Source organism: Aethalodelphis obliquidens, unplaced genomic scaffold (genome assembly GCF_003676395.1).
Source record: "Aethalodelphis obliquidens isolate GAN/ISIS:26980383/991018 unplaced genomic scaffold, ASM367639v1 scaffold9, whole genome shotgun sequence".
Lineage (NCBI taxonomy): Eukaryota > Metazoa > Chordata > Mammalia > Artiodactyla > Delphinidae > Aethalodelphis > Aethalodelphis obliquidens.
Genome location: NW_020837953.1, coordinates 30,568,572 through 30,593,181, shown reverse-complemented (window position 1 = coordinate 30,593,181; position 24,610 = coordinate 30,568,572). Strand labels below are relative to the sequence as shown.

Sequence of the window (24,610 nt, the reverse complement as noted above, 5' to 3'; positions counted from 1 at the left end):
TTTTTCAGTGCCTACCATATCCCAGACATGGTTGTGGGAATTTGATTAGAAAGCGTGAACAAGGAATCCTGTCTGATAAAGCTTACATTCTAAATTAAAAATAAACATTTAAAAATCTTCCATAAGTAAAACAATTTTTTTTTTTTTTTTTTTTGCGGTACGCGGGCCTCTCACTGCTGTGGCCTCTCCCGTTGCGGAGCACAGGCTCCGGACGCGCAGGCTCAGCGGCCATGGCTCACGGGCCCAGCCGCTCCGCGGCATGTGGGATCCTCCCAGACCGGGGCACGAACCCGTGTCCCCTGCATCGGCAGGCGGACTCTCAACCACCGCACCACCAGGGAAGCCCAGTAAAATAAATTTTAAAAATGGTAAGCAAAGAGCACAGCACAGGGGCTGGCAAATAGTACTAAATAAAAGAGTTACCAGTTACAATTTGAAGGCCTCCAATTGCCATGTTGGAGAACTTACTGGAAGCCAGGCATTAGGGCAAGTGTTTTTCCCTACTTCTCATTTTATCCTCACAACAAACATGGTATGAGGTAAGCACTGTTATTATCCACGTTAGTCTCAGAGTTTAAATAACCTGCCAAAATAATTAGTGAGAGGGGACTAGGATTTGGGCTCCGTTTGTTCAAATCTATAGCCAAAGCACCCAACCACTACACTACTATGGCAGTGAATAGGATAAAGCTGGAATTTGGCAACTTGTGGTTGGATCCAAGACGTTAGACTCATGAGTGCCTGACTTTGGGGCCCAACATCCCAAGTTTGGGGTGTATAAGCTGGTAAGGAAGGGCCGAGGTGGCCTATACCAACCCAGAGGGAGCCCCAGAAATGGATCCTCAGGCACTTGCGATGACCTTCACTATGGGAGATGACAATTACCACCTACAGAAGCTTCACATTCTGAGAAATGGGTATCAAACTGAGGCTACAGCCTGGGACACTCCCAGATTAGGAGTCGAATTGTCAGGATTATCCGTGTTTACTTGAGGGCCTTCTATAGCAGGTCACTGTTCTGGGACAGGTTAGAACTGGCAGTTTGGATTAGTGTAGGGGATGTGGACGCAAGAAAGTGACAAGACTTGGGGATTGATTTGACTGGTTGGGAAGACAGGGTTACCCTAATTTACACTCACTTTAACTCTACCCTCCCCGCACCCCGGGGCTATACACGGGAATGGTGAAAGAATCCCATTGCAGCGTCAACAGAAATGTCTTGCAAACTGGGAAATGCGGGGTGAAGGGGTGGCTGGGGCGGGCCAGTCGGTAATTTGCCTGACGTCACACAGAGTTAGTGGGACTGAATCGTCCAGGTTCCCAAAGGGGATCTTTCACTTGTTAAAAAAAAGATGTGCTTATACTTGCAATTTTTTACAACGAGCGTAAAATTACTTCTGTGATTTTATATGTACGTGTGTGTTTAAATAAAATCAGAAAGAAACCCGAGAAAGCCCCTCACCCGCGCCACTCACCATCCAACGCCAGGCAGTGTCTGCCCCGCCCCATCCTGCAGGCTCCAGTCTTGAGACCCGCCCACAGGGATCCCGCAAGACCCCGAGCGGCACGTGGGCGCGGCCCTGGGCGCCGAGTTGCGGAGCGTGCGCAGAAGGCGTCGGAGGCGCATGCTCTGTGGAGGTTCCGGCTCGGCGGTCCGGCGTCCGCGCTAGCCTCGGTGGCCAGCGAAGTCCTGGCGGGGCCTCGGGCATGGCGGCAAGCCTGTGGATGGGCGACGTGAGTGACGGCGGCCGCCCGGGTCTGCGGAGCAGGAATCTTAGTGTCACGAGGGAGAAAGGGACTGAGGAGGAGGGTCCTCGGATCCCAAAAGGGTGGAAGTGAATGGGCGGGGGAGTTCTCTTAGGTGACTCCAAAGCGGGTCCCAGCATCTAGGTGAAGGGGCTGATTCGGAGTGGGAGGGGCCCTGGGGCCCCGCCTGGGTTCACGCCAGGGAAAGAGGGAGGGTCTTTGGGCGGATAGAATGAGAGGAATCCCAAGGATTGAAGAGCGCCCGTGGTTGTAGGACTGGAGGGATGGGGTTCCTAAATCCAAAGGGGAGACTTCCTCAAAGGAGTAAATTTGAAGGGAAGGAAGGCAGGGGACTGGGAACGCAGGCTTCAGATCACACCGCAGACGGAAGCCTCTTCACCCCACTCCACTCCCGCCCGCAGCGTGCAGCAAACCCCGGGCAGAGGGGGAGGGGCTCCGGATGCGGGAATGAGGAGCCTGGATGCTGGCCTGAGCAGCTCCGCTCTTGTGTTTACGCAGCTGGAACCCTACATGGATGAGAACTTCATCTCCAGAGCCTTTGCCACCATGGGGGAGACCGTGATGAGCGTCAAAATTATCCGAAACCGCCTCACTGGGTATGTTCTCTCCTTCCGTCTCAGCCTCAGGTCTCCTCAGTAGATCGCGCTGCAAGTGTCATTCAGGAGAAGGTAAACATCGCAAGAGTCGGGGCTTCTCACCCCTAATAATGTTATTGTAATGATATAAGCATTGGGGGGCTTGTTAAGAGGACGTATAGCGTATTGCTGACTCGAGCCAAACTGGTTTTGAAAGCTCTGTCTGCTGTGTGACCTTGATCAAGTTATTTAACCTCTTCCTCTTCACCTTGCCTATAAAAATGGAGATAATAAAAGCACCTACCTCATAGAGTTCTGGTGAGGATTAAGTGCCACTAATTCACATTCAACGTTTAGAACGATGTCTGGCATATGGTATATGCTTGGTAAATATAAACAGATTATGATCTGCTAGGTAATAAGCACTTTAAAATCACAAAAACCTCTGAGCTAAGTACTGTTATTAGAGAAGCTTAACAGTTGTCTTAAAGTTACACAGCTTTTAAATGAGAAGCCAGGACTGTAACTCAGCTCTGTTCTCAAAGCTCATGAGTGCCCTTAACTCTTATGTGAATAAGATGCTACCTATGTGCTGCTGTTCTAGATTCCCTGGATACATGGCTGAAACTAGCCAGACGTAGTCCCTCCTCTCGTGGAGTTTACTACATGCTAATGGGGGAATGAGGTAATAAATAAATATACAAAACGAAATGCAGAGAATACTTTCAGATAGAAGTGCTCTATTGCCTCCAGTTTCTTCTTTCTCTCTTAGGAGCTTAGGTTTCCTTAGGGTTCTAGTTAGAAATAACAGGATTCCTTTATCAATTTGACAGTGTTTATTGAGCATCTACTCTGTGCCAAGTACTAAAGCAGCTTGCTAAAATGTCAAATAGTTGAAAAATACAGGTGAGAGATACGAAATGTGGCCAGGTTTTTGGCTGTTTGGTGAACAGGTACTTTGTGTATTCAGAACCCCGGTACCCAGGGACGGATTTTCTGACTGGTAGAGCATGCTGGCCTAAATGTTTTTCTTCTTGTTCCTCCAGACAGAAAACCCCGATAATCAGCTACTGGCATGAAAATACATTCTGTAATACTTTATTCTTTTTAAAACAGTGATATAGGTTCTCACATTTTAATCTTTATTAAGAATTGGAATTATCCTTTCATACCATTGATTACTAAACTCTAGCTGATTTTTTATGGTGGCATTTACAGACACATTACATGTGCATTCTGTGTCATATGACAAAGACTTTGAAGTGGTGTATAAGAATACTGTAAAATAAATAAACGTAAATTAAAAATCAGGAACTGAGGGCTTCCCTGGTGGCGCAGTGGTTGAGAGTCCGCCTGCCGATGCAGGGGACACGGGTTCGTGCCCCGGTCTAGGAAGATCCCACATGCCCCGGAGCGGCTGGGCCCGTGAGCCATGGCTGCTGAGCCTGTGCGTCCGGAGCCTGTGCTCAGCAACGGGAGAGGCCACAACAGTGAGAGGCCCGCGTACCAAAAAAAAAAAAAAAAAATCAGGAACTGAGAAAATACGGGAAAAAGATAAGACCCAGGAAAAAATAATATGGAGCAGAGCATAGTGCTTAAGAATATAGTGATTGGGGACTTCCCTGGTGGTGCAGTGGATAAGAATCCGCCTGCCAATGCAGGAGACGTGGGTTGGATCCCTGGTCTGGGAAGATCCCACATGCCGCGGAGCAGCTAAGCTTGTGCACCACAACTGCTGAGCCCGCATGCCTAGAGCCCGTGTTCCGCAACAAGACAAACCCCGGCTTGATGCAACTAGAGAAAGCCGGTGTGCAACAACGAAGACCCAATGCAGCCAAGAATAAATAAAATTAAAGCTTAAATAAAAAAGGAAGGATATAGTGATTGGTTGCAAAACAGTGTGAATGTACTTAATACCACAGAACTGTATACTTAAAAATGGTTAAAATGGTACATTTTATGTTTTGTATACTCAACGGCAGTTTTTAAAATTCAACAAAGAAAAAAAAAAGAATGCAGTCATATGTGGAGCAGCCACGTCTCTCATCACTGGTGGGACTATAAAATGGTATGACCCCTGGGGACAAGTGTCTGGCAGTTTTCTTTTTTCTTTTTCTTTTTTTGGCCATGCCGCACGGCTTGCAGGATCTTAGTTCCCCAACCAGGGATTGAACCTGGGCCCTGTCAGCGAAAACATCGAGTCCTAACCACTGGACCACCAGGGAATTCCCTGGCAGTTTCTTAAATACACCTACCACCATATGGCACAAGTGTAGTCCTAGGTATTTATATATATATATATATATATATATATATATATATATATATATATATATTTAAAACATCCATTTATTTATTTGGCTGCGCTGGGTCTTAGTTGCCATGTGTGAGATCTTCATCGTGGCATGTGGGCTCTTTTTTTTTTTTTCTTTCATTTCCCTGACCAGGGATTGAACTTGGGCCCCCTGCATTGGGAGTGGGGAATCTTAACTACTGGCCCACTGGGGAAGTCCCTAGTCCTAGGTGTTTACCCAAGAGAAATGAAAACATGCATCTACCAGAAAAAGGACTTGAAAAAGGATGTGCGTAGCACATTGGACAGTGGCCCCAAACTGCAGTCCAAGTATCCATGAATAGGTAAATAGATAAATAAATACTGGTATATTCATACAATAAAATACCACTTAGCAATAAAAAGGGACAGACTACTAATATAGTGACAACATGAATGAATCTTAAAAACATTATGCTAAATTAAAGAAGCCTTACTGCATTTACATAAAGTTCTAAAATACACAAAATTAATCTGGTGGAAAGAACTCAGCATCTTGAAGAATATGTGCATTTCATTGCATGTAAATTTAACCTTAAAAGGAAAAAACTAAATCATTGAACTCTAGTTAATAATAAGCATGTTAAAGTAATTGAGGGAAGTATACCAATATCTGCAACTTACTTCGAAATGTATCAGAAAATAAGGATGATAAATGGGTAGGGGCATGGATGGATGGATAGTTATGTGATAAAGTAGGTATAATAAAATGTTAATTGTAGGTGGTGGGTATATATATATGGTGTTTGCTATGCAATTCTTTCAATTTTTATATTTGGAATTCTTCAAAATAAAATGTTCAGACTGTCCTGAATTCAAATCCAGCCTTTGGCACATACCAGCTGTGTGGTTCAAGGCATATTGTATAATCCTAAATCTCAGTCTCCACATCGAAATAGGAGCAATGGTTTCATTCCCTCATAGAGTTATGTGAGGATTAGATGAGACGGTGCATGTGAAGTGGCTAGCACAGTGCTTGGACCGCAGTGGGTGCTCAGTAATGCTCAGCTCTTACTGGTGGTGGTCTTTATATCTGTGAGCCTTAAGATTCTAGCACACACAAGACAGAAGGCACAGAGTTGGCCCACCATTCCTCTAAGCGTCAACATTTATGGAGCTCATAGACTGTGTTCTGAGATCCTTGGGCTCAGGTACTGCCCTTACCCATACCTTTTGGCTTGGTGTCCAGAAGGTTATTTGAACTGCGTATCATAGTTCCAGAGAAGTCTGGTTTATTTCACTGGTGATAGCTTTAAGGAGGCAGTTGAGGAAAATTAACTGTTTTCAGTATAAATCTCTTAGGGGGAAGGGATGTCAGAGGATCTAGCCACATCCTCCTACATATGTCTCTTAGTGATGCTTTAAAAAATAGAACACTAGGAATCTCACAGACATCCCCCAATTAGGTAAGGTCCATAGATTTATGTTGTCCAAATAGATTTCAAGTTTCTAAATAGGAACCATGTTCTTCAACTCTGTATCAGCCTGGCCGGTGGTAGGTGATCCAAAAAACCTTTTAAATTATGAAAAGTTTAAAACAAATGTAGAAAGAAGAGTACAATGAAATCTCATACAGCCACCCCCAAATTTCTTTTTCTTTTTTTTGTAAATTTATTTATTTACTTTATTTTTGGCTGCCTTGGATCTTCCTTGCTGCCGCGGGCTTTCTCTGGTTGCGGCGAGCAGGGGCTACTCTTCGTTGTGGTGTGCGGGCTTCTCATTGCGGTGGCTTCTCTTGTTGCAGAGCACGGGCTGTAGGCGTGCGGGCTTCAGTAGCTGTGGCATGTGGGCTCCATAGTTGTGGTGCATGGGCTTACTCACTCCGTGGCATGTGGGATCTTCCCGGACCAGGGCTCGAACCCATGTCCCCTGCACTGGCAGGCAGATTCTTAACCACTGTGCAGGGAAGTCCCTCAACACCTAATTTCAAAAATTGTTAGTATGTTGCCATATTTTTCTTATCTACCTGTCTATAAAGATAGATTTAGATAGGTAGATATTTTTTTTTTGCTGAACCATATGAAAGTAAATTACAGGCATTATGACATTTCACTGCTAAATATTTGAATATACATTGCCAATAACTGGACATTCTGTTACATACCAACAATGCTCATATCACACTAACAAAATTAATGATTCCCTAATACCACATAATGGCCAGTCTACATTTAAATTTTTATGATTGTCCCCAGAATACCTTTTGTAGCTTTTTTTTGTTTTTTTTTGTTTTTTTTTTTTTAATGAATTAGGATCCAGTCAGAGATCAGATCCTGTATTGCATTTACTTCTTTTGTCTCTTTTTAATGTAGAAAAGCTCACTTCTTTCTTCTCTCAGAACACTGACTTTTTAAAGACATAAGATTGCCTTACATAAGGTTCTACATTCTGGATTCTGGTCCTGCATTCTGGATTTGTTTGTTTCCTTGTGGTGGTGTTTTACTTGTTCTGTTCCTGATATTTCCTATAAACTGGACATTAGATCTAAAGGTTTGATTGGATTGCATAGTAAACATTAATAGTATGGGCTCTGATTAGAAAAGGATTTTTTCCTCCCTTCAGGCCCAGACTCAGTCTCTCATCTGGGTATCACATCTTTAACCATTCCCTTTTTCTGTTTTCTTTCCAGGATCCCAGCTGGCTACTGCTTTGTAGAATTCGCAGATTTGGCCACAGCTGAGAAGTGTTTGCATAAAATCAACGGGAAACCCCTTCCAGGAGCCACACCTGTAAGGACACTGAGATAATGATGATGTCACCATTTTTATCGTTATTGATAACTCATTTATTGAATCCCAACTGTATATTTTATTTAATCCTGTGACAACCCTAAACAGTAGGCGTTGTTATCTTTGACAGACCAGGAAACTGAATCACAGGGAAACGGAATAACTTACCCAAGGCAACACAGGTAGTAAGTAGCAGAGCCAGGATGCGAACTGAAGATTGGTTGCCTCTAAAATCCATTCCCTTTTCACTCTGCACTGCTGCCTCCATAACGGAAGACTTGAAACTCTAGACCTCTTGCTTGAGAAAGCAGAACAGGCTGGCAGCAGTGAGGACACTTTTCAAGAGAGTTACATTCTGCTCTTCCCACAGTTACTTAGCTTACAGCTGCACCACGCTGGCACACCTGGGCTCATAGAACCATGGAGCTGGCAGTGCTCTTAGCGGTCATCCGTGCAACCCCCTCCTTTTATACAGGAGAAAAAGCTGAGGCTTAGAGAGGGGGAGATATTTTGGCCAAGGTAATTTATTTCAGTTTTTTTCAAATATTGTTTGACTCTTAAAACACCTTTCTCTGTTTTAGTTTGTTTGTTTTTGAATTTCCAGGCAAAACGTTTTAAACTGAACTATGCCACTTATGGGAAACAGCCAGATAACAGGTAAGTACAGAGTAGCCACAAGGTAGCTTCAAGTCCCAGGAAATGTCTAGATAGAGACAAGATGCGTCACTGTGCTGGTCACTCCCAAAGAGGAGAATGGGGAGCTGAATTTGGCCCTGCTTTGCCTCCCTCCTAAGGTCGACCCCCTCCCATCCCTATTGGTGGACGCTTCCAGTTTGCTTCCTGTCAGGGCCCATATCTTCTCTATATTTGGTCCCTCCCCTAGTCCCATGACTGCCCACAGTATTGACATTTTATTCAGTAAGAATCAACCTGTTGTAGCAACATAAATTGATTGAGTATTCCAAACTGCTGTCTGAAAGCTTTAAAACAATGTATCAAAAGCTTTAGATAGAGTTGTACCCTTTGAACCTGTAATTCTGCTTTTCAGAGTTTATTCACTGATGTGTGTAAAGGTTAACCTTGAAAGTGTTCATTGATATCATATGATATCACAGTGGAATCTCAAAAAAGGATACAGATGAACTTATTTACAAAACAGAAGTAGAGCCATAGACTTAGAAAACTAACTTATGATTCCTAGGGGATAAGGGGAGGGAGAGATAAATTGGGAGATTGGGATTGACATATACTCACTACTATTTATAAATAGATAACTAATAAAAACCTACTGTGTAGCACAGGGAACTCTACTCAATACTCTGTAATGGCCTATATAGGGAAAGAATCTAAAAAAAGAGTGGATATATGTATATGTATAACTGATTCACTTCACTGTACACCAGAAACTAGCACAACATTGTAAATCAACTATACTCCATTAAAAATTTTAAAAGAAAGTATTCATTGAAGTGTTACATATAATGGGCAAAATTGGGGGAAAACCCAGGTAATCTAATAATAGGGAAGGGGTTTAAATTACAATATGTTCATTATTTGGAATGCTGTGTATCTGTTAATGTACCACAGCAGAATACTCATATGTTAAGACGTTGGTGAGATGCTAAAAGTGAAAAAAATGCTAGAAACAAAACGAGTCATATCCAATTTTTGTAAATTCAAAAGAAGAAGCCAAAGAAAAAAGACAAAAGTATATATCAAAGTGTTCTTAGTGATTACCTTTGAGTGGTTGGGTTATTGGTAATTTTAGTTTTCTTTTTCCTTTTGTATATTCTGACTTTAACTTGAAATAAAATAATAATGTTTGCTTTTTTTTTTTCCTTAAAGAATTGTTCTAGAACAGGGGTTGGCAAACTGTGGCCTAATTTTGTTATCACCTGCAAGCTAAGGATGGTTTTTACTTTTTTTTTTTTTTTTTTTTTTTGGTTGTGCCGTGCGGCTTGTGGGATCCTAGTTCCCCAACCAGGGATTGAACCTGGGCCCTTGGCAGTGAGAGTGTGGAGTCCTAACCACTGGACTGCCAGGGAACTCCCTTTACATATTTACTTATGTATGTATGTATGCATGCATACCATGCCATGCCACGCCACGTGGCATGCGGGATCTTAGTTCCCTGACAGGGATCGAACCCATGCCCCTCTGTGGTGGAAGCGTGGAGTCTTAAGCACTGGACCACCAGGGAAGTCCCCTCTTTACATTTTTAAAGGATTGTGAAAACAGACAAAGAAAGAGCAATAGAGACCAGAGGTGTCCCCAAAGAGCCTGAAATATTTACTATATGGCCTTCATAGAAAAAGTTTGCTGACGCCTGTCCTAAAAGTTGAGGCATTTCATGTTAGCACATCTTGAGGAGAGAAGGTTCAGTTCTCATTTTCCCTCTGCCTTTCACCATTTGAATTGAAAATATGCGGTGAATACAGAATCTCTAGTTTTATGTTTTGAGCACCTCTGACGTGTGCCCCTGTCTGCACTCATGTAATGCTTGAAGCCAGACAGGCGTTATACAGTGGGTGAGCGACTTGGGGCGGGGGACTCCTTCCGTAACTCTTCTGCCAGGACTGCCAAATGAAACAGATTAGGACCTGGTCAAGGACCCATCAGATGTGTTTTTGCCTAAGGTGGCCCAGAAAAGATTTACCTAGAATGGGCCAAAAGAGCTCATCAGAACAAAAGTTTTGGTCTTTGTCTCTGAATTTTGTTCTCTCTTCTCAGCCCCGAGTACTCCCTCTTTGTGGGGGACCTGACCCCAGATGTGGATGATGGCATGCTGTATGAATTCTTCGTCAAAGTCTACCCTTCCTGTCGGGGAGGCAAGGTGGTTTTGGACCAGACAGGAGTGTCTAAGTAAGGCCTTCGTTTTATTGATGCCTACCCTGTTGGTTGCAGCATTTATCTCATAGATGGAGGTGTGGTAACGAGGCCCTGTTGCATTGTGGTTAAGAGCACAGGCTCTGGAGCTAAACTGCCTGGTATGAATCCCAGCCTCAGTACTGCCCGGGGATTATGCAGCAGACAAGTTACTGAACCTCTGACCTTGTTTCCTCATCTGTGAAACGGGACTGATTAATAGTTTCTGCATCTCTCGTGGGGTGGTTTAAGGATTGAATGATGTAATATAGATGAATCAATAGGAAATGCTTTATAGGTGTTCCTTCTTTTATTTATTATTGTTACTTTAAAAGTGGAAAGACCTCAGGAAAGGTTTATATGTATATATATTCTTTTTCATATTCTTTTCCATTATGGTTTATTACAGGATATTTATATAGTTTCCTGTGCTGTACAGTAGGACCTTGTTTATCTATTTTATATATAGTAGTTTGTATCTGCTAATCTCAAACTTCCAATTTATCCCTCCCCCACCCCCTTTCACCTTTGGTAAGCGTAAGTTTGTTTTCTATGTTTGTGAGTCTGTTTCTGTTTTGTAAATAAGCTCATCTGTATCATATTTTAGATTCCACATATAAGTGAGATCATACAATATTTGTCAGGAAAAGTTCTTTCTTGATCTGAGTACTAGTTATGAGCTTGGGCTTTGAATTTGAATCCTGCTTCTACTACGACTTTGGGCAAGCTATTAAACCTCTCTGAACTTTGGTTCTGTCTTCAGTAGGATGTGGATACTCCCTTCATCAAGTTGTTGGACAGTTTAATGAGATAATCCTGGGAAAATTCTCAGCACAGTGCCTGGGAAATAATAAATGGTCATTAAATGTTAGTTATCATTCATTTACCCCCCAAGTGGAATATGCATTCAGGAGAGCAGGAACCTCACCTGCTTGTGACTGCTGGGTCCCAGTGCCTCGTGCAATACCGAGCATACTCGGTAAATATTTCCTGAATGACTTTCTATGACTGTTACTACTGCTGCTACTACCATAATGATAATAATAATACTTTCAAGTAGATTGGGAAGTGAGCTACTATTTGGGAAGAAGCCCTATCAGGACAGTATGGAAGAGACTGGTGAACTGAAAGTGGGAATTGTGCAGATCTTGGGATCCTCCAGTGCTTGAATCTCACGTGGCTCTGTGGCACCCCTCTGCTCATGGGGCTCTCAGCCCTGCCCATGTGGTTTGATGGACTCTCTCCCTTCTCAGCCCCTTTTCCATCCTTAGGCTTGACCTCCATCACATTTGTGATCCAAATAGTGTGTGTTTTTCTTCTGCAGGGGCTATGGTTTTGTGAAATTCACAGATGAGCTGGAACAGAAGCGAGCCCTGACAGAGTGCCAGGGAGCAGTTGGACTAGGGTCTAAACCAGTGCGTCTGAGTGTGGCAATCCCTAAAGCGTGAGTTCCGCGCTGGCGTGGGGGCCAGGGAGGGCTTCTGGACTGATTCCCACCCACACACCCCTCGTCTGTTGTTGATAATCAGGGCGTCCACATGCTGAATGGGAGGCTGCCAGGAGATTCAGTTCAGGCCACAAATAATGAGTGCCTGATATTTGCCAGGCTGGGTGCTAGAGATGAGCTAGCATAACCCTGCCCCTCCAGAAGCTCGTAGCTGGGGAGAGAGCTATGACTGGGGGAGGCAGATGCATTCAGACGTCGCTGGTAGCAATGCTGGAAGAGCAGTTTGGGTCTGCAAACTTAATGTCCCTGCTCTTTGCCCAGTAGTGCTGCTGTTAAAAATTTATCCATACAGTTAATAAGAATTGAGCAGAAAGAAGAAAGTTACACTTTTTAGCCAATTTTAGCCTTTTTTATATCAATGAAACCTACAGACCTCTTATGAGTGTCCCTTGCTATGGGAGTGGCTAAGAATTCATAATATAGGGAACATGATATAGGGAATTCCCACAAGCTGTGTGGTGCGGCCAAAAAAATTAATGATACAAACACAAGAGAATATGTATATCACTATTGTACCTGTCACTCTGTGCAGAAAACCCTTCTTTCCTTACAACTCCAAGCAGGTTTTTTACTCAGATGTAAGACAGTTTTTCTCTGCATATAATCTTCCATCCTTTGGCTCAAGCAATGGTTCTGAACTAGGGGTCATTGGAACACCTGAAGACAAATTTGGTTATCACAACTGGGGGAGAGGTGCTGCTGGCATCTAATGAGACCAGGCCAGGGATGCTACTAAACATCCTACAGTGCACAGGACAGCCCCTGTGACAAAGAGCAATCTGCCCCCGCCATCCAAATGTCAATTTTGCCAAGGCTGAGAAACTCCGTGTTAAAAGTAGAAAAGTGGCTGCACTCTTAGGGCAGAACTTCCAAATGGCCATGTTTTTTAAAGCAGCAAAAGATTTGGAGGCTCTTTGCGGTTTAACAATGTTTAATACATGGAAGATCAGCTTGAGTGACTCCCCTCCTTCAAATATTATTTGTTTTGAGCCATATTTTTTAAAATATTTATTTATTTATTTATTGACTGCATCAGGTCTTAGTTGCGGCGCACGGGATCTCTAGTTGTGGCATGCAGGCTCAGTAGTTGCGGCGTGTGAGCTCTGTATTTATGGCACACAGGCTCAGTAGTTGTGGTGCGTGGGCTTAGTTGCTGTGTGGCATGTGGGATCCTAGTGCCCCAACCAGGGATTGAACTGGCCTCCCGACTGCATTGCAAGACCAGTTCTTAACCAGTGGACCACCAGGGAAGTCCCTGAGCTCTATTGTGTATATAAAAGCATTAAAGAAAGTATTTAAAAGAAAGGAGTGTTCTCATTACTCTAAAATGACTGCTTATAATTTCTCGGTTCCTTTCCAGGCTTCTCCATAAGCTTCTGTGATGTATAAATATAGATGTAGATGTAAAAACACACACACTACATATATTTGGGTCAATTTACATGTGGTAGATTCATTTCTTTATTCATTAATAAAAAATATTTTATTTATTCATTCATTCATTTGGCTTCATCGAATCTTAGTTGCGGCTCATGGGCTCTTCATTGCAGCACGCAGGCTTCACTCTAGTTGTGGCCCTCAGGCTCCCGAGCATGCGGGCTCAGTAGTTGCAGCACACAGGCTCTAGAGCGCGAGGGCTTAGTTGCCTGTGGCATGTGGGATCTTAGTTCCCCGACCAGGGATCAAACCCGTGTCCCCAGCATTGGATGGTGGATCCTTAACCACTGGACCATTGGATGGTGGATCCTTAACCACTGGACCACCAGGGAAGTCCCTCTTTATTCATTTTTAAATTACAATAACAGTGCTCACTCTTTTTCTTCCCCAGTTTACTCATTATACACACTTTGCCATTGAGTTGCACAGTTGTCGTCACTGTAATATTTTTAATAGCTGCAAGATATTGTTTTGATTGTATATTCTGTCTAGCAGTTCCTCTGATGTTCACTATTTTGGTTGTTTCTGCTGTGTCACCATTTATTCAGTCAACCATAATGAGTCCCTACAACTGCAGCCCCACCCTAGACTTTGAAGTTGTAGCTATAAACGAGAGAAACAAAGTCCCTTCTGCAGGGAGCTTATGTTCTGTTACATCTATTTCTTCACTGAACATTGTCAGTATTTGATGCCTGCCTGTGGGGAGTGGTCCTCAAGCACTGGGAATTGAAGGTGATAAGAGTTCCCTTCGAGAGTTAGCCTGTAAGAGCTGAGTGTGGAGAAACAGAAGAGAAGTGTGCAGACGCAGGCCAGAGAGACTGTACCTCCAGTGACCTGAACATGTCAGGAGGGAGGTGGACTCCTTGGACACATGGCCGGGGTGGGGGGTTAGCATGGAGGCGAATGTTAGCAGTTTCCAGCCTGGCAGTGGGCGGGGAGAGGGAATCTGTGCCGTCAAACTTCATCAAGCCACCCCGTCAGGAGGTGATGCTAAGGAAATCAGATATGGTCTGTCTAACTGCTCTGGCTGAGTCCTGCTCACCAGGCAGACATTAAACTCACAAGGAACTTGGGAAGAGCTCATCACACGTGGTTTTTTACGTTTTTGAAAGCAGTGGATCCTTTGCAGGTTTGACATTCTGTCTTTGGTTAGCAGTGGCTGGGATAGCCATGCAATCAGAGAAGAAAGCTTTCTGCTGACCCTAGGCCTCAGCCTTGATTGGTGAATGCAGGAAGTGGGGGACAGGCAAGGGGTCTTGAGTCTGTCAGGGCAGGAGCTGTATGTAGTGGTGTGGTGGTAGGAGTGTGAGCCTTGGAGTTAAATTTGGCTTCATTCCTCTGTGTAGTCTTGGGTAAATCACTTAACTTTTCAGAGGCTCAGTGTTCTCATCTGTAAAATGGGAATAATAAATAATAGCTGTATCACAGAACTTTGCAGGACTTAAAATAGGAAACTATGTATGAAAAATAATGGGCATGGGGACTTCTCTGGTGGTACAATGGTAAAGAATCCCCCTTACAATGCAGGGGACACAGGTTCGATCCCTGGTCAGGGAAATAAGATACCACATGCCACGGGGCAACTAAGCCCGTGCGCCACAACTACTGAGCTCACGTGCAGCAACTAGAGCCCACGTGCACCAAACTACAGAGTGCACGCACTCTGGAACCTGCGCACCACAACTGCAGAGCCCACGTGCCCTGGAACCTGTGCGCCACAACTAGAGAAGAGAAAACCCACACACCACAACTAGAGAGAAGCCCGCGCACCGCAACGGAAGATCCTGCATGCCTCAGCGAAGATCCTGCGTGCCGCAACTAAGACCCAAAGCAGCCAAAAATAAATAAATCTTTAAAAAAAAAAATAATGGGCACAAATCTCAAGTACCTACTCCATAAACAGTAGCTTTGACTATAGTTACAGGCTACTAAAACGCTTCTCTCATGTTTTTGCAGGGAAAAGGTGATAAGATATTTTGTAATTTAAAATGCTTCTTGGATCATTATAAATCCAGATCCTCCAGGCTATGTTCACCTGAGCCTTTGTGGCTGGCAGAAAAACAGCCCTCTAAGATCTTGAGAAGGGGAAAAGTCAGTACTAACAAGGTTTGACAAGAGAGACAAACCTAACCATTGAAAACTCCCATCTTTTTTTTTTGTTTTTGGCCGTGCTGCATAGCCCACAGGATCCCAGTTCCCCGACCAGGGATCGAACCCAGGCCCTTGGCAGTGAAAGTGTGCAGTCCCAACCACTCGACCACCAGGGAATTCCCGAAAGTTCCTATCGTTAAAGCTGGGCTCTGGGACCAGACTGCGTGGGTTTGAATCTATTATTCGCTGTGTGACTTTGGACAAATGATGTAACCTCTCTGTACCTCAGTTTTCTCATCTGTAAAATAGGAATAATGGTATATTTACTGCATAGCACCATTGTAGGGATTAAATGAGTTAATCTGTGTAAAACACTCAGAACAGTCCCTGGTCATATAGTGTTATGGAAATGTTTGCTTATTTGTTTATTTCTTTCTTCTTTTAAGGAGCCGTGTGAAGCCAGTGGAATATAATCAAATGTACAGTTACAGCTACAACCAGTATTACCAGCAGTACCAGAACTACTATGCCCAGTGGGGCTATGACCAGAACACAGGCAGCTACAGCTACAGTTATCCCCAGTATGGGTATACCCAGAGCACCATGCAGGTAACCGTGACTTGGCCGGTCTGGCCCTCTTGGGTTACATCATCCTGTAGAGACCTGGGTGATTCTCCAGGATGGGATGGGTAAGGATGGGAGCTTGGGCTTCAGAAAAAAAACAGAAGGAAAGATGAAGCAGCTTAATTCCTCTTATTAAAAATAAACCATCCTAGTCATGAGCTAGGATTTCACCATGCTTCTCACCCACCTCTCTGGTCTCTTGGCAGACATATGAAGAAGTCGGAGATGATGCATTGGAAGGTAAGAAAGGAGTCCCTTCACTCAGTGCGTAAAATGTGAGTGTCACCCGAGGGGGTAGTGCAGATCTCAAAGCACCCTGGGGAGCAACTGACAGGGGAGGGAGCCCTGACAGGATATAGGTCTGTAGCAAAGACACCATTGCCTTATATTTGTTTCAGTTTGTAAAATTCATTTTTTTCATTTCATGTTTTAATTTTTTCCCATATATCTTTAAATTACATGTTTTTCTCACTCAAGTAATAGTTATTGAAAGTTTGAAAAATACAGTAAAGTATTATGAAGAAACTGAAAATCACCCCTAATTTTTCTACATAGTAATAGCCATTATTACTTTTTTAAATTAAAAGTTTATTATGATTTTTACTGAATTTAACAGAAGAAAAAGAAAGGAAAACCAGAGGAATTGCTAACCTTCAGACAAATGTTTTTTTCAAATGAGATATTCTTACTTCTTAAAGGAGTCTCTAAGGTTTGCAAAATTATAAAAAACAAGATTTTTTTCAACATGTTTCTGAACAGATGTTAGGTTTAAGGTTTAAAGAAGTAAAATAACAGTTGTCATAAAATCAGACATTGATTTCTAAGTAAATAAAACTTTATGTCAGATAGATTTTAAACTTTGAGTCTTTTTCTAAGTCTGTTTTAAGAATTGTTCTTTAAGAGAAGGTCAGGGGCTTCCCTGGTGGCGCAATGGTTAAGAATCCACCTGCCAATGCAGGGGACACGGGTTCGAGCCCTAGTCCAGGAATACCCACATGCCACGGAGTAACTAAGCCCGTGCGCCACAACTACTGAGCCTGCGCTCTAGAGCCCGTGAGCCACAACTACTGAAGCCTGCATGCCACAACTACAGAAGCCTGTGTGCCTAGAGCCCGTGCTCCACAGCAAGAGAAGCCACTGCAGTGAGAAGCCCACACACTGCAGAGTAGCCCCCGCTCGCCACAACTAGAGAAGGCCTGCGCACAGCAACAAAGACCCAACACAGCCAAAAATAATAAATAAATGAAATAAATAAATTTATTTTTTAAAAAAAAGGAAGAGAAGGTCATAGGGAAAGTGTGATCTGTAAGCAAAATATCCTGTAAAGGAAACATCTGCAGGCAAAAAACAAACTTGTCTACTTTGTAGCATTTTTTTTTTCAAATTTAATTTTTATTTTCAAATTGGGAGGTAAGCTTATTTAAATATTAATGGGAAAATTGCTAAGAGGAACAAGAGCGCAATTATGTATTTAGAGGGATTCATACAAATGATTAAACTGTTGACCAGCAGAAGAAACATCTTCTATTGGATAAAGCAAATCTGTTAGTGGGAGGGGCAGCTATTATCATATTAATATCTATTGGGAGAAATGCCATATAATTAATTAAAATGTTTTAAAAAACTATACCTATAGGAATATTATATATACTTCATAGCATTTTAAAGCACTTTCACTTATGTGCTGTCATCTAATTCTGGCAGCAGTGACCCTAGGGATGGGCTGAGCAGGACATTGAGCTCCAGTTGGCGGATGGGGAGCTGGCGATCCTCGCTGTCTTCTCAGGGTCACACAGTGAGTTAGAAGCAAGGTTGAACCTGGGGTCCCTGTCTTTCTATCCTCAGTCTCTCACCGTGTCCTGCAGGAAGCATTGCATTGCCTCCTTTTTAAAGAAATTATCCTGATTGTAATAATATTTGTGTAGAACGCCTTAGAATTTTTCTATTTCTTTCTCGTCCATTAATAGTATAATAATAGCCGACATATTTTGTGCCAGGCACTGCTGCCTGTCAACACTTTGATGAGTAGGCACTGTTATAAACCCCATTCTACAGAAAAGAAAAACTGAAGCTTAGGTAGTTAATAATAGCTAACAGGTTGTACTATATGCAGGGCATTGTTCTAAGCACTTTACATGTATTAACTCATTTTACCTTCACTACGGCTTTGAGGTAAGTACCACAATTATCTTGATTTTACAGAGGCGAAAACAGGTAGAGAAGTTAAATTACTTGTTCAAGGTCAGCATAGTTGCAAGAGGTGGACTGTCTTGGAACCCCTGCAGTCTTGCCCCAGACTTCATGCTCTTTACCACAGAGTTATAATTTCTCCCTTTTTTTTTTTCTTGGCCACCTCGCATGGCTTGCGGGATCTTACTTCCCCCACCAGGTGTTGAACCCGCACCTTTGGCAGTGAAAGCGTGGAGTCCTAACCACTGGACCGCCAGGGAATTCCCTAACACCTCCCATTTCAACCTAATAGCCACCCAGTGATGGGACACTGCAGGGATTGTCATCCTTCTTCATCTATCCCTTGGCTCAACAGGCCGTCCTCCAGGCCCAGTCTCCAGAGTGAGGAAGGGCGCTTTATTGTACATGTGTCCATAGAGTTCCACACACCCAAATGCCTGCCCTTGGGGATTCTCCGGTGGTCCAGTGGTTAGGACTCGGGGCTTTCACTGCCATGGCCTGGGTTCTGTCCCTGGTCGGGGAACTAAGATCCTGCAAACCATGGCACGGCCAAAAAAACCCCAAACAAACAGACAAATGAAAAACAACGAGAAAACAAATGCCTGCCCTTGGTGGATCCCTTTGCTAGTCTGTTCCCATATGCTGATACCTCCACTGAGTGGAGTGACTAGAGTTTCCATATGGAGATGCTGTACGTGCTCAAAGCCTCAACTCATAATTTAGATTAAAATTACAAGAGAGGGCTTCCCTGGTGGCGCAGTGGTTGAGAGTCCGCCTGCCGATGCAGGGGACACGGGTTCGTGCCCCGGGCCGGGAAGTTCCCACATGCCGTGGAGCGGCTGGGCCCGTGAGCCATGGCCGCTGAGCCTACGCGTCTGGAGCCTGTGCTCCGCAACGGGAGAGGCCACAGCAGTGAGAGGCCCGCGTACCACACACACACACAAAAAAAATCAATAAAATTACAAGAGAAAGAAATATCCCTCTGGTGGCAGAAACGGACACAGTACTTATGTGAAAAGATTCACCACTGACTGGTTGATTCAGCACTCACTGGTTGATTCTTAAGAGTAGCTGAGGGCTTCCCTGGTGGTGCAGTGGTTGAGAGTCCGCCTGCCGATGCAGGGGACACGGGTTCATGCCCCGGTCCGGGAGGATCCCACATGGCATGGAGCGGCTGGGCCCATGAGCCATGGCCGCTGAGCCTGTGCGTCCGGAGCCTGTGCTCCGCAACGGGAGAGGCCACAGCAGTGAGAGGCCCACGTACCACAAAAAAAAAAAAGAGTAGCCAAGAAAACTGGAAACAATTTACAGAAGGGACTTCCCTGGTGGCACAGTGGTTAAGAATCCGCCTGCCAATGCAGGGGACACGGGTTCGAGCCCTGGTCCGGGAAGATCCCACATGCTGCGGAGCAACTAAGCCCTTGAGCCACAACTACTGAGCCTGCATGCCTAGAGCACGTGCTCTGCAACAAGAGAAGCCACGGCAATGAGAAGCCCGCACACCGCAACGATGAGTAGTGTGCGCTCGCCTCAACTAGGGAAAGTCTGCTCGCAGCAATGAAGACTCAATGCAGCCCAAAATAAACAAATATATAAAAAAGGGGAAAAAATATACAAAAGAAGCACAAATGGCCTATAAACCACAAGAAAAAAGAATTTAAACATACATTATTTGTGTCAGTCAAGGTTCTCCAGAGAAACAGAGCCAATAGGATATACGTATTTATAATCAGTAAGGTGGGCCAGCAAGCTGGAAACTCAGGCAGAATTTCTGTATTACTGCCTAGAAGCAGAATTCCTTTGGGAAACCTTGAGTTTAAGGCCTTAAGGCCTTTAATTGATTGGCTAAGGCCCACCCATGTTATTGAGAGTAATCTTTACTTAAAGTCAGTTGATTTGTTGATGTTAACGACATCTACAAAATATCTTCATCTAGACTGGTGTTCCACCAAACTGGGCACCAGTAACCTAACCAAGTTGACACGTAAAACGTAACCATCACACTGCTAATACTAGTAATCAAATACAAATTAAAATATACTATGTTTCTGTAAAGAATTCTTATAATGTTCATGTCCATTGAATCAATTTTACCTGAAAGATTTTATCCCAAAATGATATCAGTACAGATAAATATCTAATAATAGGGGATTTGTTAAACAAATACAGTAAGGTTTTTGTTTGTTTTAATAAAATTATTTATTTATTTTTGGCTGCATTGGGTCTTAGTTGCTGCGCCCGGGCTTCCTCTAGTTGCAGAGAGAGGGCTACTCTTCATTGCGGTGCGCGGGCTTCTCATTGCAGTGGCTTCTCGTTGTGGAGCACGGGCTCTAGGTGCGCGGGCTTCAGTAGTTGTGGCACACAGGCTTAGTTGCTCCGCGGCATGTGGGATCTTCCTGGACCAGGGCTTGAACCTGTGTCCCCTGCATTGGCAGGTGGATTCTTAACCACTGCACCAACAGGGAAGTCCGGTAAGGTTTTTCTTAAGATTTTTTGTTTGTTTTATTAAATCATGTCTTTCTCTAATAATATTGACATAGGAAAATGTTCTCAATGAAAAAAGTCCTGAAATAGGATATACAGGAAGATCCCAGTTAGGGATTTTTGTTTTTTATTTTGGGGGATATAATTCACATAACATAAAATTCACCCTTTTAAAGTGTAGAATTCAGTAGTTTTTAGAATAGTCACAAAGTCTTGCAGCCATTACCACTAATTCCAGAAGAAACCCTGTGAAACCCCTAGCAGTCACTCTCCAATATCCTTTCCCTGGCAACCACTCATCTACTTTGGATTTACCAATCCTGGACATTTTAAATAAATGGAATCATGTATGATGTGTGGTCCTTTGTGAATGGCTTCTTTCACTTCTTTCACTTAGTGTTTTCAAGATTCATCTATGTTGTAGCATGTCATTCATTTCTTTTTATGGTTGAATAATATTCCATTGTATGGATATCCATTTTGTTGATGGACATTTGGGTTGTTTCCACTTTTGGTATCATGAATAATGCTGCTATGAACATGTGTGTATAAGTTTTTGTGTGGATATAGAAAAGTCTTCAGTACTCTTGGGTATATACCTAGGAGTGCATTGCTGGATCATGTAGTAAACTCTTTTTAACCATTTGAGAAATGGCCAAACTTTTCCAAAAGGGCTTGGAACATTTCCATTCCCAGTAGCGTAAGAGAATTCCAGTTTCCCTGCATCCTCACCAACAGTCGTTATTTTTCATTTTAGCTATCTTAGTGGCTTTGAAGTGGTATCTCATTATGGTTAGAGTTGCACTTCTCTGACGGCTAATGACGTTGAGCATACTTTCGTATGTTTATCGGCCATGTGTATATCTTTTTTTGAGAAATGTCTATTCAAGTCTTTTGCCCATTTTTAAATTGGGTTGTCTTTTTGTTGAGTTGTAAAAATTCTTTCTATTTTTTTCTAGTAGCTTTTATCTTTGAAGATTGTTTAGGCTATTTTGGGTGCCTTGCATTTCCATACAGATTTAATGATCAGCTTGTCAATTTCTGCAACAACAAAAAAAGGCAGCTGCGATTTTGATAGGGATCGCATTGAATCTGTAGATCACTTTGGGGAGTATTGCCATCTTAACAATACAGGTCTTCCTCGACTTAACATTAAGTCAAAAATGCATTTATTACACCTAACCTACCGAACGTCATAGTTTAGCCTAGCTTAAACAGGCTCAGAACACTTAACATTAACCTACAGTTGGGCAAAATCATCTAACACAAACCCCATTTTATGATAAACTGTTGATTTTCTCAATTTATTGAATACTGTAATCCTAGTGAAAAACAACAGTTTCAGTGTATTACTTGTTTACCCTCGTGATCATGTGACTGCTGCTGCCCAGCGTCACAAGAATATTGTACTACATATCGCTAGCCCGGGAAAAGATCAAAATTCAGTTTCTGCTGAATGTGTGTCACTTTTTTACCATCGTAAAGTTGAAAAATCGTGAGTTAAACCATCATTAAGTCGAGGACCATCTGTATTTGTCTTCCAGTAAGAGTACGTGGGATTTCTTTATTAAGGTCTTTAATTTCTCCAGTTAATTTTAAAATGTTTTAATGAATGGGTGTGTACATTTTATTTTTTAAATTAATTAATTTATGGCCACACCCTAGGCATGTGGAACTTCCCCAACCAGGGATCGAACCCATGCCCCCTGCTTTGGAAGCACGGAGTCTTAACCACCAGGGAAGGCCTGGGTGTGTGCATTTTTGTTTTTGTTTTTTGCGGTACGCGGGCCTCTCACTGTTGTGGCCTCTCCCGCTGTGGAGCACAGGCTCCGGACGTGCAGGCTCAGCGGCCATGGCTCACGGGCCCAGCCGCTCCGCTCCATGTGGGATCTTCCCGGACTGGGGCACGAACCCGTGTCCCCTGCATCGGCAGGCGGACTCTCAACCACTGCGCCACCAGGGAAGCCCTGGGTGTGTGCATTTTAAACCAACAGTACTGAAAGGAAAATATAAAATGTTATCAGTCATAGTAACTGAGGATTCTTTTAAACTTTTTGAATTGTGAAATATAAGTACATGGAAAAGTAGATAAAACATGTATAGTTTGATATGAAATGACGAAATGCCCATGAAACCTTCATTCAGGTCAAGTGGAAACATTGCCAACATGCCCACAGTCACTACCCCCAACCCCGCTAAGGAAAACTACTTACTGTATTGGGTTTTGTGGGGACAAAACTCTTTATAGTTTTATCACATAGACATGCATCCCTAAGTAGCAGGGTTTGGTTTTGCTGTTTTTGAACTTCAGTGACATTGTACTGTACGTACTGTCCTGGTTCTTTCATTCAATACTCAGCATTTTGTGAGGCTCATCCAAGCTGGATGCAGCTGAGGTTCATCTTCAGTTCCCTCCTAAGGATAGTTTACTTGTTAGGGGTTTTAAAAAAAAAAGAAAACTATTATGTATTTTGTCATGATTTCTGGTGAACAAATGCCACTATTGTAATCAAGAAAGACGAGTTTAAAAATACAGGGCTTGGTGTTTCAGCTCCTGTATTTGACCATAAGCTCTTTCATTAGACATTCATTGTTCTTGATTATTTTGTTGATCACTTTCCAAACCCCAACTGAAAAACAGGACCACACCAGAAAATCCGGTGCATGTGACAGCTAGAGACATGTGTAGTGTTTAATAAATGTGGAGTAACAGCCGCCATTATTTGAGTTCTAATTACATGTGTTACATTCTGAGTACAGGTGACCCTTGATCAGCTCAACAGTTAGGGGCGCCTACCAACCTCACAAGTCAAAAATCCACATGTAACCTAGAGTCAGCCCTCCCTATCCTGTTCCTCCACATCTTCAGATTCAACCAACTGTGGATAGTGTAATACTGTAGCATTTACTCTTGAAAAAATCCGCATACAAGTGGACCCACGCGGTTCACACTCATGCTGTTCAAGTGTGAACCATGCATTACCCTGTTTTCATCCTCATAGAAAGCCTGCAAGGCAGTGCTGTCAGCCCACGCGAGGAAGGAGGGTACTGAGTCTCTTGTGGCTGCTGAGTGCTTCTCCCCTCTGCGCCCCCTGAACCCATCCTTGCTTCTCTTCCAGACCCCATGCCACAGCTGGATGTGACTGAGGCCAACAAGGAGTTCATGGAGCAGAGCGAGGAGCTGTACGACGCGCTGATGGACTGCCACTGGCAGCCCCTGGACACAGTGTCTTCAGAGATCCCCGCCGTGATGTAGCCAGGACAAGACACAAGCCAGAGTGGGCTTTGTGAGGGAGCTAAGAGACTCCTTTTTTAAAAAAAGATTACTTCAAGAACTTTTACCTTTTTTGAAATTTGTAAGATTTTAGTAATCAACTGTTTCCTGAAATTATGAATACTTCCTGGGATACTGCTGCCTTCATTTGAGCCATTTGAGTTTGAAAATGAAGGGACCAGCTGTTAGGAGAGGGATGAATGAGGTTCCATTTTATCTTTGAACAATAATCATTTATCCAGGTAGGGTTGTCTACACTCCTGGGGATTAAGGATTAACCACCAAAGTTAAGTTACTAAAACCAACTTCTTAGGTGACAGGCACATTACTCCTTAAGGTTCTCTTGAGGTCAGAGTGCATGGACTGCCTGCAGGAATGGTGCCAAATGGTGGGCAATTATCTGCTTTCAGGTATTCCCTTCCCCCAACAAACTTGCTTCCAGTCTGGTGGCTAGGCAGAGTTCATTATTCAGACTGGGGAGGAAGTGGCCCATTGAGAGACGTGTTGGGGCCAGCTTAATCTAGACCAAAAGTCCTGGATTGTTTTAGGTAAAGCCTGTACCATCTGTGCCAAGCCCACCTGTTAGTAGATATTAATCCATTTATATATAGGAACCGGTAATTCAGAAATATAACCTGACCATGAGGTCAGCCATCACCAAACCATATTTTGATGCCAACCTTACACATCTCTGTATTTATTTTCCAAATAAATTAGGAGATCCCATTTAACTTA

General features: G+C 43.3%; 1 protein-coding gene across 2 annotated transcripts; it reads left to right on the top strand.

Moving 5' to 3' along the window:
* The first annotated feature begins 1,606 nt into the window (after positions 1–1,606).
* On the top strand, positions 1,607–24,610 carry TRNAU1AP (tRNA selenocysteine 1 associated protein 1). 2 transcript variants are annotated; one of them, XM_027109432.1, is made up of 9 exons: positions 1,607–1,734; positions 2,266–2,363; positions 7,304–7,403; positions 8,008–8,060; positions 10,134–10,265; positions 11,593–11,712; positions 15,750–15,912; positions 16,134–16,167; positions 23,721–24,066. In XM_027109432.1, the coding sequence occupies exons 1-9, from the start codon at positions 1,708–1,710 to the stop codon at positions 23,855–23,857; spliced, it is 864 nt and encodes a 287-aa protein (XP_026965233.1). In that variant the 5' UTR covers positions 1,607–1,707; the 3' UTR covers positions 23,858–24,066. The 2 variants fall into 2 exon arrangements, with proteins under 2 accessions (XP_026965233.1, XP_026965234.1); XM_027109433.1 differs by lacking the exon at positions 10,134–10,265 and having other exon boundaries at positions 23,721–24,610.

Excerpts from the sequence above, each read along its gene's own strand:
- TRNAU1AP (XM_027109432.1), top strand. The coding sequence starts at position 1,708 with ATGGCGGCAAGCCTGTGGATGGGCGAC. Across the intron at positions 1,735-2,265 it reads CAAGCCTGTGGATGGGCGAC|CTGGAACCCTACATGGATGA; the intron begins GTGAGTGACGGC and ends GTGTTTACGCAG. Across the intron at positions 16,168-23,720 it reads CGGAGATGATGCATTGGAAG|ACCCCATGCCACAGCTGGAT; the intron begins GTAAGAAAGGAG and ends CTTCTCTTCCAG.